At 46.8% G+C, this 18943-nt stretch overlaps 2 protein-coding genes across 5 annotated transcripts in view; one reads left to right on the top strand and one right to left on the bottom strand.

Moving 5' to 3' along the window:
- Positions 1-18943, top strand: part of PI4KA (phosphatidylinositol 4-kinase alpha) — a 145014-nt gene that overhangs the window by 61333 nt on the left and 64738 nt on the right. The gene's annotated exons all lie outside the window — the stretch shown is intronic.
- Positions 4598-18705, bottom strand: SERPIND1 (serpin family D member 1). The gene is made up of 5 exons (XM_003905263.4): positions 18440-18705; positions 12451-13355; positions 8097-8370; positions 6152-6296; positions 4598-5439 (listed from the first exon to the last, which is right to left on the bottom strand). Exons 2-5 carry the CDS (start codon positions 13337-13339, stop codon positions 5248-5250), a joined length of 1500 nt encoding a protein of 499 aa, XP_003905312.1. The 5' UTR covers positions 13340-13355; positions 18440-18705; the 3' UTR covers positions 4598-5247.

Genomic DNA, 18943 nt, shown 5'->3' with positions numbered 1-18943 from the left:
CTCCTCACCCCCTAGTAGTTCAAGTCTTGAGCACTTACATGTGTCCCCTTCAACTTGTACACCAGAGGGTTGGGATTGGTGGCAGAACTGCTAGGGCAGCCTAGGGACGTGGAGGTCAGGCAGACAGGTGGCATTGCAGGCACAGAGAGGCACTTCTCCTGGTCTCAGTGAAGTGGTTCCCCTGCTCACACCATCTGAGTGTTCATCATTATTCCCAGCCTGGGGACTTCTAGGGTGTCCAGTTTTGGCTGGCCGAGGTAGATGAAAAATAGTAACTGACTGGTCTGCCATTATTTATCTTTAGTAGTAAAATGTTATATGTCGCGTGGTATTTATTTGTTTTTATTTTTTATTATATTGTATTTTATTTTTTATTTTTGAGACAGATTCTCACTGTGTCACCCAGGCTGGAATGCAGTGGTGCGACCTCGGCTAACTGCAATCTCCACCTCCTGGGTTCAAGCAATTGTCATGCCTTAGTCTCCCGAGTAGCTGGGACTACAGTCACGCCCCACCACGCATGGCTAATTTTTGTATTTTTAGTAGAGACGGGGTTTCACCGTGTTGGCCAGGCTGATCTCGAACTCCTGGCCTCTAGTGATCCACCCGTCTTGGCCTCCCAAAGTACTGGGATTACAGGTGTGAGCTGCCGCGCCTGGCCTGCCATGGTATTTTTCGTGGACGTCCCCATTGGTTGATTTTTTTTTTTTTTTTTTGAGACAGGGTCTCACTCTGGCATCTAGATTGGAGTGCAGTGGCACGATATCAGCTCACTGCAGCCTGGACCTCTGGAGCTCAAGCAATCTTCCCACCTCAGCCTTCCAAGTAGCTGGGACTATGGGTGCACATCACCATTCTCAGCTACTTTTTCTATTTTTTTGTAGAGATGGGGTTTTCCATGTCACCCAGGCTGGTCTCAAACTTCTGAGCTCAAGTGATCTGCCCACTTCAGCCTCCCATAGTGCTGGGATTACAGGTGTGAACCACCATGCCTGGCTCCATTGGTTGATTTTTCAAAACAGAAATTTTCCCACTGTATAGTTAATGTTGACTAGTGTATGCTTGTGTGTTTAAAGTGCTGTTGTATGTGGGCCTTTTATCTGACCTGGAAGAAAAAGTAAGGGACATGAAGCCCAAGGCACTCCTTGGCAGCAGGCTCTGCAGGAGAGCAAGTTTTAGGCAGACAGGGAGGATGCTTGGGGCAACACTAAAATCAGTGAGTTCCAGGATCTTTGACCATCAGAGTTTGATGACCTGTATTCTTGTGAGCTTTCAAATATGTTGAGCAGTTGTCATTTAGAGCTTAATATATGCATAGTGGAAATCTGTCAGGCACTTTGCACTTTTGGGAAGCAGTGAGTGGTGAGGTTGGTTGAAATTACGTGAATTTGAGGGTCACAGGGTTCCAAGTTGGACTTCTGGTCCTGCATGTGAGACTGTGTGTGAGCCTTGGCCTCTCCAGGCTGCTGGGGTGGGTGGTACAGGCAGAACTGTTGTCTGTGGTAGCTTAGCACATGCTCACTTAAATACTCCCCTGATGTGACCTTTTACATGAGTAGAATAAGTGTATTTTTAGTGAAAGTTAATGGTTATATTATGGGGGAGGAAACAAATATTTGATTTTATTGCTCAATAAAGAGCACAGAGATCATGGGTTCTTGCATTTACTTTATGGTTACCCCTTGAACCTTCTGGAATAAACTAATTTCCGGAGGTGGTTTTTTGTTGTTGTTGTTTGTGTGTTTTTGTTTTTTGTTTGTTTGTGTTTTGTGAGACACTATCTCACTCTGTCACCCAGGCTGAAGTGCAGTGGCACGATCTTGGCTCACTGCAGCCTCCATCTCCTGGGTTCAAGCGATTATCCTACCTCAGCCTTCCACGCAGCTGGAATTACAGGTGTGCGCCACTATGCACGGCTAATTTTTGTATTTTTAGTAGAAATCGGTTTTTGCCATGTTCACCAGGCTGGTCTCAAACTCCTGGTTTCCAGTGATCCACCCGCCTCAGCCTCCCAAAGGGCTGGGATTACAGGTGTGAGCCACCATGCCTGGCCTACTTATTTTACTTTTTAAAAGAAAGATATACTCTATTTTGGACCTTTGATGGCACAGTATCTCAGATTACTCTGTTGAATGGAAGTACCAGTGGATTTGGGGCAGGAAGCCTGGGTTTTGGCCCTAATGCAGCTTTTCTCAGTGACTTTGAGGGAGTTGCTAGGAAGCTGGGTCGTACAATCTCTGAGGCTCCTTCCTGGCTAGGTTTGGTGATCTTTGCACTGCGACTTTGTGAATAATATTTCTTCAGAGATGTCATTGATTAAATTACTTCAGTTGTTATTTAGCTTGTTAAATGTTTTGAATGGTATCTAATGCTTAGAGACCTAGTTGTTCCACAGTCATATAATAGTGATTTAATAAGATGCACCTCCTTCTGGAAAAACATTCATGTATTTTGCTGAGAGCAAGCTTACTTGTGTCACTGGTCACTTTTGTGGCCTTGGAAGGGTTACTTATTTTCTCAGTGCCTGCAAAACCAGGTGTGTGTGGATTAACATGTTTTAGGTCACAGAGAACCTTTTTGAAAACTGTGCATTCTCCGTGGAAATCTGTATTATTCTCAAGACTTTACACGTAACTTCAGGAAGTTAAATGGAAACAATCTACCCAAGGCTCCCCAGTTAGGAAGGCCTGGCTTACGTACGCTCTTAGATTGAGAGTAACGTTATACCCTTTCCTAGTTCTTGCTAAACACCAAACAGTGATCTAAATGCTTTCCAGGCCAGGCATGGTGGCTCACACATGTAATCCCAACACTTTGGGAGGCCGAGGTGGGCAGATCACCTGAAGTCAGGAGTTCGAGACCAGCCTGTCCAACATGGTGAAACCCCATCTCTACTAAAAATACAAAAATTAGCCAGGCGTGGTGGCACATGCCTGTAGTCCCAGCTACTCAGGCGGCTCAGGCAGGAGAATTGCCTGAACCCAGGAGGCGGAGGTTGCAGTGAGCCAGGATTGTGCCATTGCACTCCAGCCTGAGCAACAGAGCGAGACTGTCTCAAAAAAAAAAAAAAAAAGAATAAATAAATAAATGCTTTCCAGACATTAATTTGATTAATCCTCACAGCAATCCCTCAAGATAAGTGCTGCTGGTCTCCCCATTTTACAGAGGAGGATACTGAGGCACAGAACCTGCTATTAGAGTTTCATAGCTACTAGATATCAGAGCCAGGATTCCAACCAGGCAGCCTGGCTTAGAGCCTATGCTCTGAATGAATACTCTCCTGCTTTGAGTAACAGATGGGCTAATTTCTGTAAGAGGGGATCTGAGAGATTCTCAGTGGGTGTACGTGAACAAAATATATTGAGACGGGGGCTTCTGGATGCTCAAGAGTGTGGAGGACTCCACACTGGCTGTAGCAGAGATGGTGCTGGGTGAGCAGAAGTGACCGCTGCCTTTCTGGGTATGGGACGGACATGGCAAAGGACTAAAAGAGTTTTTTGAGATCATTACTCTTAGAAATGAGAGGAGCCAAAAGGAAGCTGCAGCAAGATGAGAAATACAGGACAAGCACCAGAAAAGAAGAGTGGTGAAGCAGATTGGAGAATGAATTGAAGGAGTGGGCCATCCGCAGCATCAGGGCTCACCAGGAGACTGAGAGGATGGCTTGGGGCAATTCACCTAGCCCCTGCACTGTCAGCTCTCAGCAGAGTAAGGAGGCAGAGCCTGGTGTGGGAAATCAGGAAGGGAGCAGGGGAAAACAGGGCTCCCCCTGCCTGGGTGTGGATTCAGGCCTCAGGCAGATGCCTTCCTTTCTGTGAGCTGAAATTGCTGCTTCTGCTGTGAAAAGGAGGGGTAACAGTGCCAGGCCCCTAGGGATTGAGGGTAAGGAGACTCTACGAGATAACCCACAGGCACGCCTACACAGGGCAGTGATGTTCTTCCATCCCTACTCCCTTTTGCGGCTCTTCTTACTGGTGTTGGTCTCATGGGATCAGAAGCCTGTAACAGGACTCCTTGTGTGGTCCCTGGAGTCCAGCCAACCTGCACTTGAACCCAGCCCCACTACTTCGGCATCTTGGACAAGTTTCAGAACTCTTCCAACCCTTGTCTTCCTCATCTGCCAGGCTGTGGGGGTTACTGTTAGACACCTGCACATGCAGCACCTGTGACCGTCAGTCGTCCTCTCACTGAAAGAGCACTGGCACTCTTGCATGCTGAGCAGCCTCTGTGGATTTCACTTGTCTTACCCAGGGATTGAAGAATCCAGAAACATATTCCTCAGGTGACACCTGCTCTGTCAAACCAGACCCACTGCAGGACCAGATGTGAGGGACGAAAGCTGCAGCAGCCTGGCAGAGACTGTGGGAGCCCTGGGGCTTGTGTGCCGCTTAGCACCCCGCAGTTCTGGGGTACCACACAGGCCTCCCCAGGACCCAGCACACACCTGTCCTGTCCTGTCCTGAGAACATGCCCTGCTGTGGCACATGGTGGTGCTCAAGTGACTTCCTGTCAGCTTTTATCATTCCTGAGGTTGTCCAGGAATTTGGATTTGGCTTTTGATATTTGAGCTTCAAAAAATAGAGAATTGTAACAGATGCACAGTAAATGTGGCTACATTTATTTATCTCTAGTATGGGAGACATGGCACACACTGTCCTCCAGGTCACAGGGAGGCAACAGCAGGAGGGACTGATGGCATTCAGCATGGATTTGAAAGGTCAGGCTTTGAGAAAATTAAGCCCTAACATTAGCCCAGGGCACCCCTCGTATGTCTTGAGGTGGCTTCTTCCCTGGACATCAAGAATGGTGCTAGTTGTATACCCTCCTTGGGAGAGGTAAGGAATTAGTCACACCACTTATTTCTGTGCTTGATGTTCAGATGAGGGGCTTGTTGGAGAAAGGCTTGAGTGACACAGCCAGGTGTGCAAGGATGGGGTCACTGGAGCAGGAGGTGCTTAGGACGCACTGCTCAGGTTTGCTGAAGAGGGGAGGTGAGACCCTCTAGGTAACAGCAGACACACCACAGTTACAGTGACTTCTGTGAGCTTATAGCATGGGCTATTGTGCAGAATTGATTCCAACAAGCCTCTCTTGTTGGTCGTTTCTAAGCTCCTCTCATATGGGCCTCGAATTCAGATTAGTAGCGTAAACTACAAAAGTGATGCCAGAACATCTCTGTTCTCATTGTTGGAATGGAAACAAAATGAGGGTGCCCCCAAGACACTTCAGACACCCAGACCTCCACTTCTAGGACCTGCTGGGGTTGGCCACTCTTCCCATGAAGAGCAGACAGCTGGTGCGGTGCTCATAGATGAGGAAAAGAAAGGGGCGATCGACAGTGAAGCGGACTTGGGTGGACAGCGGCATGAACCCCACCGTGGTCACAGCGGTGGCTTGGGTCCCTTCCTCGTTGACTGTGATCGTGCCTTGGTGCTTGAACTGTTTAGAAAGGAAAGTTATCAGATTCTAGAGATCAGCACACAGAGGGCTAGAGTGCCCAGCACAATCTCATATCATTCAGGGAAAGAATCCAAAGACAACATGTAAGGTGGAAATCACAGCTGGTCAGAGTCACCCTTGAAAATATCTGTCACCACCTGTCAAGGGCAGCCATTGCACTTAGAGGCCGGGTGGTGTAACTGTAGGGTCATGTTCCCTCTTGGCAGTGCCTGTGGTCTGAGGGTCGTAGGGGCTGGTGCAGGACAGCCACCCCAGCTCCAGCTCCCCACACTGCTGCGCACTTCCCCGGGACAGGGAACTGGGTCTGCTGCACTGTTTGGACTGAGCGCCTGATTGGTTTAAGTATGTGTGTAGTGTGGTGTTTAATGGCTGTTTCATGATTTGGCTGGGGGTAGCTATTTTCCAGACCGGAGCACATGTCTTCCCTGTCTCTGGTGTCGGCAGGAGTGGGGCTCATCCCATGGCTGCTCTTGGGACCTCCCTGCCCACCAAGTGTCTGCCAGGTGCCGTGCTTTCCAGCTGGCATCCACGAAACCAGGCTTCTGTGTACCCCAGCCAGGCCGAAGAGCAGAATCAGCACCCCAAGCTGGGACATCAGACTGGGGAGTGGGTAGGAAGGGCAAGTGGAGGTGGAGCTGTGCTGAGGCAGACCCTGGGGACGGGGCAGGCGGTTGGACAAGGGAGTGGTTACCAGGTCGATGGCGATCCTTTGGTCTGAGATGCCTGCCATGTTGCCATTTTTGTCAAACAGCGTCGTGATCCCCATCGACTTCAGGGACTCCACTAGATTGTAGTTCTTCTCCAGCTTGAATTTCGGCAGAAGCACTTCTCGAGTTCTAGACAGAAAAGGAAAGGGGGGCCCAATTTTATTGAACCACAAGTTACAAAAGAATCATGATTTTCCCTTTAAAGGGCCACCGGTTACATTTATCACAGAATTGATATAGCACTTATTAAAATTTATATTCCGGGACTGTCAGTTGAGGATTTTAGGAAACGTATTCCATTGTAATTCCACTACTGAAAACTGAGACTTGTTTTCTGTTGCATGGTTATTTCCTTGAGACTGTGTGGTTTGTTTCCTATCTTCAAGGTTAGCAGCAGAACTTTTCCTGGTTTGTGGTTTAAAAAGGCATCTAAAATAATTCTCTGGTTTGGTTCCCCAATTTTAGGCATTTGGTTTTTTTGTTTGTTTGTTTGTTAATTAAGGAGTCGAATATCTGGTAGTGTACTTTTAAAAAGAACCTTTCCCGTGTATACTAGACAATGCTGAGCATTCTCAGTCTTTGCCTCAACTTACTCAGTCCCTAAGGGGGTGGATAGCACCAGTAGTGCCTGTGGAGTCAGTCTGGCACTTTGCAGGGGATAAAGAGATTTAAGCTGCAATCCCAGCTGGATGGGCAGGAAGGCTTGATCTTCTTCACTCTTGTACCTAGCTCATACCTGGCACCAAGTAGGATCTCAATTAAGTCAAATGAGGCCAGGCATGGCGGCTCATGCCTGTTAATCCCAGCACTTTGGAAGGCCAAGGCAGGAGGACTGCTTGAGGCCAGGAGTTCAAGACCAGCCTGGGCAACACAGCGAGACCTCATCTCTACAAAAAAAAAAAAAATTAATTAGCTGGGCATGAAGGTGCACGCCTGTAGTCTTAACTATTTAACTATTCAGGAGGCTGAGGTGAGAGGATTACTTAAGTTCAGGAGGTTGAGGCTGCATGAGCCATGATGATGCCACTGTACTCTAGCCTGGGTGACAGAACAAGACCCTGTCTCAAAAAAAAAAAAAAAAAAAAAATGCAGTCCCTTTCTCAAGAGCTGCTGGGCTGCAGGGAGGAATGGAGGGAGGCAGCTACAGAAGGGACGTTGTTAAGGAAAAATTCATAGAGCATGATGACTGGCTGCCCAGGCAAATACCTTCCTCTAAGAGCCCACTTTTCTCAGTTTGGTTGCATATGTTTGTATTCTTGTCCTATAAGGAGGCTCAAACCAGAATCACTTCTTCATATGGCCCTAGCCAGTATCCAGTAAGACAGAAATAAGACCTCTCCATTCTTTCTGCCATGACCTCATAATAATCTCAATAAGTACTTAACGCCTGCAGTTTTAACTACAGAGCAATGAATAATAATAGAGGAAATCATAAATGATGTATTCTCAGTACACTAAGAGGACCTTGGAATTTCCTGGGCAGGGAAGAGTTGAGCCACTCTTTTTTGAGTGCCTCCTAGGTTCCAAGTACTGGGAGGGGTGCTCAGCATTGCTGATTCTGTTACTTTCTCACAGCAACCCCGGGAAGTAATGGAATTATCCCCATTTTAGGAATGATGAAACTGGGACTCAAAGCCACAAAGCAAGTACATAGCAGAGCTGGGATTGTTTCCAAGCTGTCTCTAAGTCACCTGCCCCTAACTTCTGAAACTGGCCCCTGGAGGGCAGATATGTCCTTTATGAATGCTCTCTAATCATCTCTCATCTCAAGCAACAAATTGGAGCTGAATTAATAGAGTGGCCCTGCATGGAAATTCTTGGGTACTTGTACATAATTCTCCCTTTTTGAAAAAATGATCAATTTTCCAGTATTCCGAGACACCCCCAGCATCTGGGAGATCAAAAGAACAAACACACAGCATGAAGTACCTGTTTGTCATGCTTTTTTGCCATCTCTCCACCACCTGGGGTGTCAGTTGTGCTTCGAGGGTCTTCATCCCAGACAACTTGTGTGGGACCACAATTAGCATGCTGATGCCCCCCACGTATTCCAGCTGGAGGACGTCGCAGTCCAGCTCCTGGTCATTTGCTGCGAGGAAGTTTCCCTTGGTCTGCATCATGGAAACCTTGACCACCTCTCGCTCATTCAGCCGGAAGTTGTGGTTGTGTGTCATTTCCACTGGGAATTTATTCACCCAGGATCCTGTAAAGGCCACAGGAAGAGGCTGTTACGAGAAGATTCCTTTAGGGAAAATCGGCTCACCCTTGAGAGTGAATCTGATTCCCCAGGAGGCCTCGTTCAGATAGCCCGTAGAGCCGACCCCACAGGCTCTTGATTCCTGAGGTCTGGTTTGGGCTGAAATTTGCACTTCTAACAAGAGAAGTTAATAAGAGGTTACCTGGACTGAATGGTTTCTGGGTTATAATGGGTCTGATATGAACTAATTTTTTGACCACGGTAAGACTTCTAACTTGCTGCGCTTCCATTTCTTCATCTGTCAGATCTGTCAAATGAGTAACTTTGGGTTCTTGTCAGCTTTTATTATTATTGTTGTTGTTGTTGTTGTTATTTTGTTTTTGAGACCAGGTCTCACTGTGTCATGCAGGCTGGAGTGCAGTGATGCCGTCATAGCTCACTGCAGCCTCACACTCCTAGGCTCAAGGTATCCTCCCTCCCCAGTAGCTTGTACTACAAGCATGTGCCATGCCTGGCTATTTTTTCTTTCTGTCTTTTTTTTTTTTTTTTTGTAGATGGGGTCTTGCTATGTTACCTAGGCTGGTCTCAAACCCTTGGCCTCAAGCAATCCTCCTGCTTCAGCCTCCCAAAGCACTGGGATTATAGGCGTGAGCCACCCTGCCAGCCTCAGCTCTGTCTTGATGGCCTTCATCCCTCACACTGTGATTCTGTAGTGACTAACAAGACATTGGGTGATGCCATGTGTTGCCCTTAGGATCACCACTGTAGATATGGGGACAGTGCTATGTATCCAGGTATAAGCCCATGTCTATTTTAGCTCTAAGATGTGAGTAACTAATAGTGATGGGTGACTAGTAGTTGAGAACTGGCCATGTGCCGGGCATTCTTCTCAGCACCTTTCTTGTATTATCTCATTTCTGCTCCTAGCGACATTCAAGTTGTGTGCTTTTTGTTATCCCCACTTTACATATGAGGAAACAGGCACAAAGAAGTGAAGTAACTTGTTCAAGGTTTCTAGCTGGTGGCTAGAGCAGCCAGGATGAGATGAGCAGGAGGTGTCTTGGAGGTTGAAGTACCAGACAGCTCCTGCCTGCCTGTGAGTGAAGCTCAATTCCCTTCTCCCTGAGTCTGCCTCACTCAGGGTTTCTCAACCTCAGCATTTTTGACGTTTGGGCCAGATAATAGTTGGTGGTGATGCAGGCTGCCCTGTGCATGGTATGGTGTTTAGCAACATCCCCAGCCTCCCCTTTCTAGATACCAGTAATGATTACCCCAACCCCCCAGGTTGTGACAACCACAAGTGTCTTCAGACCTTGGGGACACAGTTGCCCTGTTGGGAATCACGGCCCTTTCCAGTTTGGATGGAGCTGTCCCACGTCTCCTGGGATTCTTTCCTTCTGACTTCCTCCTGAGAGCGTACCTCTGTTTATTGTGCTTTACAAAGTGATTACCACATTCAAAATTAGAACGAAATTAGTAATGGAGATGATTTCATATGAAATTAAGTGAAATTAAAATTACAGTTCTAGACACTCTTCCCCTTTGAGAAGCATCCTTGAATGATTGGGTAGTCCTAGCATTTGATCCCTTGTGATTCCCAGCATTGAGTGACTATTCTCATATGATGGGGAAAGGAAGCAGAAGCGCTTGCATGTGTGTTTACACTGTGGTGTGACACGGGTTACTGTGTTTAGGAGATTGTCAACTGACCATGCCTGGTCATTTCTCCACCTCCATGCAGGCAGAGATGGTTTGCTGCTGTACTTCTCTGCCTGTCCCTGAACCCTCAGCCAGGGCTAATGCAGAGGCTCTTTGGTGTACTTGGGGGAGCCAACAGACCAGTAGGATGGAGGACTTTGATGCTACCAAAAAGGCTTCTGCCAGCTTGTTCTAAAGTCAGTCCTAAACATTGGTTATTTGCTAGTAGAAGTAAAATAAATGTCACTAACAATATCATATATGTTTATCATATTGTACTAGTGTTGTGATCTACAGTTTCATTCCCTCGAATTCACTGAGCTCTTGCCATGTGCCACTCTGTTGCATCATCATCTCTTATGGTTCTTCCCTTGGCCCTGTCAGAGTAGGTGTTATCTCTCTGATAAAGATAAGGAAACTGAGTCATAGAGATGTTGAATGACTTGTCTGAGGTCACACAAACGAGAAGTGGTGAAACCAGGGCTTAGGCTCTTGTTTGCTCAATTCCAAAACTTATACTAATAACCAGTAATGAAAAGGATATGTGTGTTCATCGTATACATGTGGTCTCTGTGTGTGTGTCTGCCACAAGCCTGTTAAAACTCAGCCTTTGATTCCACCCACAGGAGGCCAGCATTGTGCCTTGCCTTGGGGCGGAAACCTGGGTGTTAGAGTGGCCCTGCTTGGTCTATCCAGCAGAATGCCTGCCTTGTAGAACTGCAGGGACCTCAACCAAAGCACAGAGCAGGTGTGTTGACAGATCAGGAGGGGCTCTGGCCCCCTTTCCGTGAACAGAAGCCAGGAGCCGGGCGGGGTCTCCTTCCTTCGCCTGGGCTGCTATAAAACCATAGGGGCTAACTAGCAGAAAGCACTAGCCTCCAAGTCTTCAGGGACTGCCCTTTGCAGGTACCTGGTAGACTTTGGTGGCAAAGAGAGGTGATTGTGTGTCACCGCAATTAGTCCTGAAGCCAAACCATTCCTCGTGTCTCCCCTTCTGCACTCTCAGCTTAGAGAGTAAAGTAGAGGTTGCCTCTGGTCTGGTCCAGGTGAAGGTATTTGAAAAGAGAGGTTTGGATTTCAGAAATCCATGCTCATTTATTCCTAGGATTCCAGAGGTCCTATGGGTGTGGGGTGACCTCCTTAAAAAGTGCCCTTGTGAGGCCGGGCGCAGTGGCTCACACCTATAATCCCAGCGCTTTGGGAGGCCGTGGCAGGTGGATCACGAGGTCAGGAAATCGAGACCATGCTGGCTGACATGGTGAAACCCTGTCTCTACTAAAAATACAAAAATTAGCTGGGCGTGGTGGCGGAGGCCTGTAGTCCCAGCTACTCGGGAGGCTGAGGCAGGAGAAGGGCATGAACCCTGGAGGCCCCAGAGTTTGCAGTGAGCCGAGATCGCACCACTGCACTCCAGCCCATGCGACAGAGCGAGACTCCATCTCAAAAAAAAAAAAAAAAAGCCCTTGTGCTCAGCCCAGAACAGTTGCTGGGGAAATAGTAATTTATTTCTCCATCACACCTGCCCAGTAGTTCAAAAGTATCCTGAAAAGCACTTGTAGATGTCAATGTCAGCTGTTCAAGCTGAATAGTTCACAGGTGCATTTCTTTAGCCTTTTGTCTGTATTTCTGCTTATTGATGATTGGGAAAGGAAAAGAGAAAACTCAAATCTAGGCTGGCCATATGCTAAAACAGTTTTGGTATTATTTCTTCCAATTTAGCAGATTGCTAGTGATGGCCTACCTGGGTTCAGCTTTGGCTCTGCCCCTTAATAACTGGATGCCCTTGGATCATCGTTTTACTTCCCCCCCCCTTTTTTTTTTTTTGAGATGGAGTCTCTCTCTCTCTCGTCTAGGCAATGGCACAGTCCACAGTCTCGGCTCACTGCAATCTCTGCCTTCCAGGTTCAAGTGATTCTTCTGCGTCAGCCTCCCAAGTATCTGGGAATACAGGTACCCACCACCATGCCCGGGTAATTTTTGTATTTTTAGTGGAGATGGGGTTTCACCATGTTGGTCAGGCTGATCTCGAACTCCTGACCTCAAGTGATCTGCCCACCTTGGCCTCCCAAAGTGCTGGGATTACAGGCGTGAGCCACCGTGCCCGGCCCATCCTTTTACTTCATGCTTTGGTGGCTTCCTCCGTAAAATGGGGATGCTAATAACAGTGATGACCTCACAAGTCTCTGTTAAAGCACAGAGTTAGGGCTCAGTAAGTGTCAGATGCTACTGTCAACTTCAGCTCGGCCTTCCCTGTCCCTGTTCCAGAGTCAATCTTGTGTTTTGTTTTCCTGGATAAATTATAGCTACCGTATGTGGGCATTCAATCTACCCACATACAAAAAGAGTATGTTGTGGGTTTGCTCAGAGAACTGTAAAGGTGCTTCTTACCTTTGAAGTAGATGCAGTTGAGAATCATCATCTGGGTAGCAGGGTCTATATTCTCCAGAGCATCTTTTATGAGGCCCTTGGTGAGCTTCATGATGTGGTTGTTGGTTTTTGATATGAATGCAGGGTCTGAGAAGTCAGCTACCTGGGCCTCAGCAAAGTAATACTCTCTTACTTTAGTTTTGAAGTCAGGCAGGATTGGAAACTGCTTCTGGATATAAAGGTCATTGACTGACCGCAGTGTGTACCCAAAATTCCTCCTGAAGAGGCGATGAGTCAGCTTACGGAAGAGATTATGAATGGTCGTGATTTCATACTTGCTGCTGGCATTAACAAAGTCTTTAAAATGCAAAATCGAGTGCACTTGTTCATGGGTCTCTCCCTTCAGACCTAAGGAAATCATACCCATCGCAGTAGAAATGCCAACAGGTGCTATGAAGATGTTATCGAAAGTGTTGACCTGGTCTTTCAGCACTCGGTAGAGGTTGAAAGCGAACTTGGCATTGAGGATGTTAAGGCGCTGGATCCGGCTCTTGCCGTGAAAAAGCTGGGGGATGTTCCCAGCACTTGCATCAGAGTCTGTCGGGGAAACTGACAGACTGTCGATGATGTCGATGTAGTCGTCGTCTTCACTGAGTATCTTCTCCAGGTCCAGATAGTCATCGTCCTCCTCCCCCTCTGGAATCCAGTCGTTGGTGACGGTGTTTTCCTTGTGGAAGTCGACAGGGAGAAGAGGCATGCTCAGGTTTTTGTTATTTAACTGCTCCCACTGGGGATCTGCAGACTGAGCAGTTTCCCCTCCTTTCTCAAGCTGATCCAGCGGGCCTTTGCTGCCACCCCACACAGATGTTATGATGAGGAAAATGAGAAGTGGGTGGAACGAGTGTTTCATTTTGGCAGAGCTAAAGCTGGGAGGGAAAACAGAACACAGTGAAAGGCAGCCTGGCTGATCCACACGCCGCTGCAGCATCCACATGGCAGGTTCCCTGTGGCTTTGACCCAGGAGGAGGCCCTCACAGCGTTAGTTCTTAACTGTTTTAGGATCATGGACTTTTAAGAGAATCTGATGTAGATAAACAGACACCCAACCTTTGTTGTGGGACTCATAAACCTCATTGAAGGATCCATGGGCCCCTTGATGAAAATCCCTTATTTAAAGGTTTGCAAAACTAACCTAGAATCCTGGGAGTTCAGGCATCCCAGAGAGGAGTTTCTTTTTCTCCAGACACCTTGTCCACCACCTCCAGATAGTGTTTAGGTACCAGAGACAAAGTTCCCACCAGGGGCTCATGGACCAGTCAGGGGACAGATGGGACAGACGTGCAGTAAAGCAAAGACTCTGAAAATAATGCTGCCAGAGCACAAGGGGGATACGGAAAGGGGTGTGCTCTACCCTGTGTGGTAGGAGTGGAAGTGCCCAGAGAGTCAGGGAAACTTCACCAAGAGCTGGGTTTGAGTGGGCGCCCAGGGCTGGTGACTGGAGAATACCCAGCAGGGATGTGCTTTAGAGGGACTCACCATGCCTGTGTGACTCACACTATTCCACCTTTACAGTGGAGATGCTGTTGAAAAATGTCCATGGGCCAGGCTTTCTGAAAACAGATACTCTAAAGATACTTGAAATTTGTGTAATCTTTGGGGTTGTTTAATATGTTGTGTTTTTTTGTTTTGTTGTATTTGGCTTTTTTTGTTGTTATTTTTTGAAATGGAGTCTCGCTCTGTCACCCAGGCTGGAGTGCAGTAGCATGATCTCAGCTTACTGCAACTTCGGCCTCCTGGACTCAAGCAATTCTCATGCCTCAGCCTCCTGAGTAGCTGGGACTACAGGGGCCCACCACCACGCATGGTTAATTTTTGTATTTTGTTTAGTAGAGTTTTGCCATGTTGACCAGGCTGGTCTCAAACTCCTGACCTCAGGTGATCCACCCACCTCAGCCTCCCAAAGTGCTGCGATTATAGGCATAAACCACCACACCTGACCTGGGGTTGTTTAATTTGCGTAAGATTTGGAGCTTGTCTAGTGCCGGGACCCCCTCAGAGTGTAGTGAGATGATATGGTGGCAGCCCCAGAGGTGATATCACTTGCTGCAGGTATACTTTTTTCTCCTTTGTATCTCTTAGACAATGGCTCCCACTGCTGTCAGGAGCAACTAAATCTTCTGTGTTCCTGCTTCTAACACAGGATTAGAAACAAGAGATAAAGTCTGTGTGAGGGTGATGTCAGCAAGCTCTTACTCAAGACCTGAGGGGCACTGCTTTTATTTAAGTAAACAAGATAAGCTTTTAGCACAGAGGCATTATGGTAATCCTGCTCTCCTCCCTGACTGGTTCAGAGGAGGATCTGACTTGGCCTATCAAATCTGTTTTAGCTGCCAAATCGTTTGTCTTTCTCTTGCTTACTTCCTGGTTGTTAACTGCACTCTGGGTAGATGAGCTTTGATGCTTCCATATTTTGCCAGGACAGTGGCCATAGGTGTTTTATAATGCTGACTCAGACAGGTAATACATGGTCCCAACTTCTAATCACCCCAGAAAGAACTGCCAGCCAGGCGCTGTGGCTTACGCCTATAATCCCAACACTTTGGGAGGCCAAGGCAGGAAGATCACTTGAGCCCAGGAGCTCGAGACCAGCGTGAGCAATATAGCAAGACCTCGTCTCCATGAAAAATTAAATAATTAGGCCAGGCGCGGTGGCTCACGCCTGTAATCCAGCACTTTGGGAGGCAGAGGCAGGCAGATCACCTGAGGGTCGGGAGTTCGAGACCAGCCTGGCCAACATAGATAAACCCTGTCTCTACTAAAAAATACAAAAACATTAGCCAGGCGTGGTGGCGCATGCCTGTAATCCCAGCTACTCAGGAGGCTGAGACAGGAGAACCGCTTGAACTTGGGAGGCAGAGGTTGCAGTGAGCCGAGATTGTACCATTGCACTCCAGCCTGGGCAAAAAGAGCGAAACTCCATCTCAAAAAAAAAGAAAAGAAAAGAAAAATTAAATAATTAGCCTGGTGTGATGGCACACGCCTGTGGTCCCATCTACTTCGGAGGCTGAGGTAGGAGGATCACTTGAGCCTGGGAGGTCAAGGCTGCATTGAACTATGATCACGCCACTGCACTCCAACCTGGGGGATAGAGTTGAGTCCTTATCTCAAAAAAACAAAACAAAACACTGCCTTTTGTTAAGCTTATTTTGTGTCTGTGACCATTTCCTATTAGGTAGGTATTTGAGGGCCAGAATATCTGCTGCCAGTTGAGGCCAGGTAAGAGTTACTGGCTGCTCTTGTTAAGCAAATATTTGAACTCATTAGGCCTGAAGATGGGGTAACTGTTTGGATACTCTGCTTGAAATGCTGTCAGTGTGGTTGATGTTGATAATGGCCTCTGTTGGATGCCTGACACGCTGTATAAGGCACTTTGTGTAACTCAGCTTCATCCTGCCAGCATTTTACATATCAGGAGACTGAGCCTTTCATCACTGTCTCGAATAAGTGGCAGTGGCTAGATTCGAACCAAGTTGGTTGAGCCTCTAGCCCACATCAAGCACTCTGCCTTGTTCACCCTGGAGTACCAGAATGCTTCCAGACTCCCTGGCCGTGCCGAGCAGCTTCCTATCTGTTTTCCCAGTGTCAGTCCCCTTCCTTGGGTCTTCCCTTTATAATACTGTTGAAATAGTAAACTCAAAGTTTGTTTTAGTCACAACTGAGAAAGACTTTTGAATTGCACATTTTGGAGCAGGAAAGTCACATTGTTTCTGACTGAAAATGCCTGTTGCCTTTTCCAGGTCCCCATCTCAGCACCTGCCTGAGGCTGCAGTGCCACTAGTTTACACACAGGAAAACAGTTTCTAGAAACGATTTCTTTTTATTTTGAGATGACGGGGTCTCAGTCACCCAGGCTGGGGCACAGTGGCACAATATTGGTTCACTGCAGCCTGTTCCTCTCAGATTCAGGAGACCCTCCCACCTCAGCCTTTCAGGTAGCTGGGACCACAGGTGTGTGGCACTATACCTAGTTAATTTTTTGTATTTTTGATAGAGATGGGGTTTTACCATGTTGCCCAGACAGGTCTCAAACTCCTGAGCTCAGGCAATTTGCATGCCTCGGCCTCCCAAAGTGCTGGAATTACAGGCGTGAGTTACCATGCCTGGCCTCTAGAAATGATTTCTAATGTATGTAGCTGCAAATAGAACTAGGTCCAGTTTCTGAATGGAATCAGGCATCGGTATCAACAGCAACACACTTTTAAAAGTCAGGAACAAAGAAAGTAAGCAGCTGGGAGAAGGCTCCTTGCCCAGCTACACTTCAAGTGTCCTCCTCTTATCACTTCTTGGCCTTCTGGCTAAGATCAAGAAGAAGACCAGCCATAGGGGCTCACGCCTGTAATCTTAGCACCTTGGGAGGCCAAGTCAGGAGGATCGCTTGAGCCCGGCAGTTCAAGACCAGCTGGAGCAACATAGCAAGACCTCTTCTCTATTTTAAAAAAGAAAGCCAGAAGAAGAAGGAACAAAGGGGGAAAAAGTTTTTATCTCAGATAAAAGTAAGGTTAAAGAAGAAAACAAAAAACTAACTTGAAGAAATAAACATATTCAGGAAAATGCATCTGAGGCCCGATAGAGTGGCAGAGTAAAGACATTCATGTTTTATCCCGGTATTCAGAAGTTACATTTGGAAACTTCTTATACCCTGTTCCCACATTGTCTGATGAAAAGCCAAAAATAGTTTTCATCATTCCCTTACCAGAGGAAGGAGAAAATATATCCGATATCTTTTATGGATTGAAATTAAAGATCTGGAGGTAAATATTCCTATTGTTTTGCTGTTCCGTATAACAAACATTGTAGAAGACGTTTAAAAACTGTCACTAGGTTGTGATTAAATCCAGATTACTATTTGAAGAGAAACAATATATTTTAAAGATAAATCATTCAAAAGTTTGTTTTTCTTTTTTTTTTTTTCCTGGGAACTTCATATTGTACTTTCTTGCTAATTGCCAGAGCTGGGTTGGCCTTTTCAGTCACGCATCAGAGCGTAACACTCGATAAACCATCGTCCCTCCTGGCGTATGGTCTCTGGGCCCAACAGAGCAGGCAGAATGGGAGAGAAGTAACTGCCTAAAGTTTGGAAAACTTTTTGTTTTGAAATAACTTCAAACTTTCAAAAAAGTTGAAAGAATAGTGTAGTAGAACAACTCCTGTATACCCTTACCCAGATTTAGCAGGTTTAAAATTTTGGAACCTTTGCCCTGTCATTGTGTGTGTGTGTGTGTGTGTGCGCGCTTGTGTGTGTACATGTGTGTACTCACATGCATGAACGTATGCATTTTTTCTTCTAGACCATTTGAGAGTAGGTCTCCTATATCTTGTTCCTCTAACCTTTTTTTTTTTTTTGATGGAGTCTCACTCTGTCGTCCAGGCTGGAGTGCAGTGACACGATCTCTGCGCACTGCAACCTCTGCCTCCTGGGTTCAAGCGATTCTCCTGCCTCAGCCTCCTGAGTAGCTGGGATTACAGGCACGCACCACCATGCCCAGCTAATTTTTGTATTTTTAGTAGAGACTTGGCTTCACCAGGTTGGTCAGGCTGGTCTTGAACTCCTGACCTTGTGATCTGCCTGCCTCTGCCTCCCAAAGTGCTGGGATTACAGGTGTGAGCCACTGCTCCCGGTCCCTCTAACCTTTAATACTAATACTTCAGGGAAAATACCTAAAAGCAAGGATATTCTCATACATAATCACAGGACAGTTACCCAATTTGATTAATAAAAGTACAATACTTTCATCTATTCCACAGTTCCTATTCTAATTTTGTCAACTCTCCCAACAATGCAACTGACACAATTTTATAACAGGCAGATTGAAAAATGAAACCATTTCCCATTTCTAAAACGTGTAGAAAGCTTCTGAATATTTAGTTTGCTAGAAAAATGAACCAGTTGCCTATCTTTGAATACCATAAATAATTTATGATCAGCAGAAATATTAGAAACCCAACTTACCTCTGTGCTTCTGAGAAGTGGCGCTTCAGAGATGAAAGCAGCCAAGGTCATCAGTGGGGTTTCGATGTGAACTTTGGTGCTGGGCTGTTGCTGCATATTTTCCAAAGTAAATATGTCCCAATCCAAACACCAGGCAACTAGCTTGGTCAGCACAAACCTCCTCAGCTGTGCCTTTGATAACTGCAGAGTGGCTTGCAGCTCCTCATCTCCAGTTCTTAGAGCTGAGATTTTGAGTATATGACGGTTACTGTGTTAGCATGCACTCAAAGCCTTGGTGCAGGAGCAGCCCTTCCTGAGGTCACCACATAAACAAGGGGCTCTTCTGGCCTTTGAGGACCAGGCTGCATTGAGGGTAGCTGAAAGTAGAGACCATGCGTCTGCCTCCAACTGTGTCTTCTCTTCTGGGATGATCACAGCATCTGTCCTCCACCTGCTCTCCAGGGTTGATGTGGCTGGCTCAGCTACTAGGCAGGTATCTCCATCCTTCCAAGAGCTTGTTCCTCA

The sequence above is a fragment of the Papio anubis genome, chromosome 16 (assembly GCF_008728515.1).
Source record: "Papio anubis isolate 15944 chromosome 16, Panubis1.0, whole genome shotgun sequence".
NCBI lineage: Eukaryota > Metazoa > Chordata > Mammalia > Primates > Cercopithecidae > Papio > Papio anubis.
This window is presented reverse-complemented; position numbering and strand designations above follow the sequence as displayed.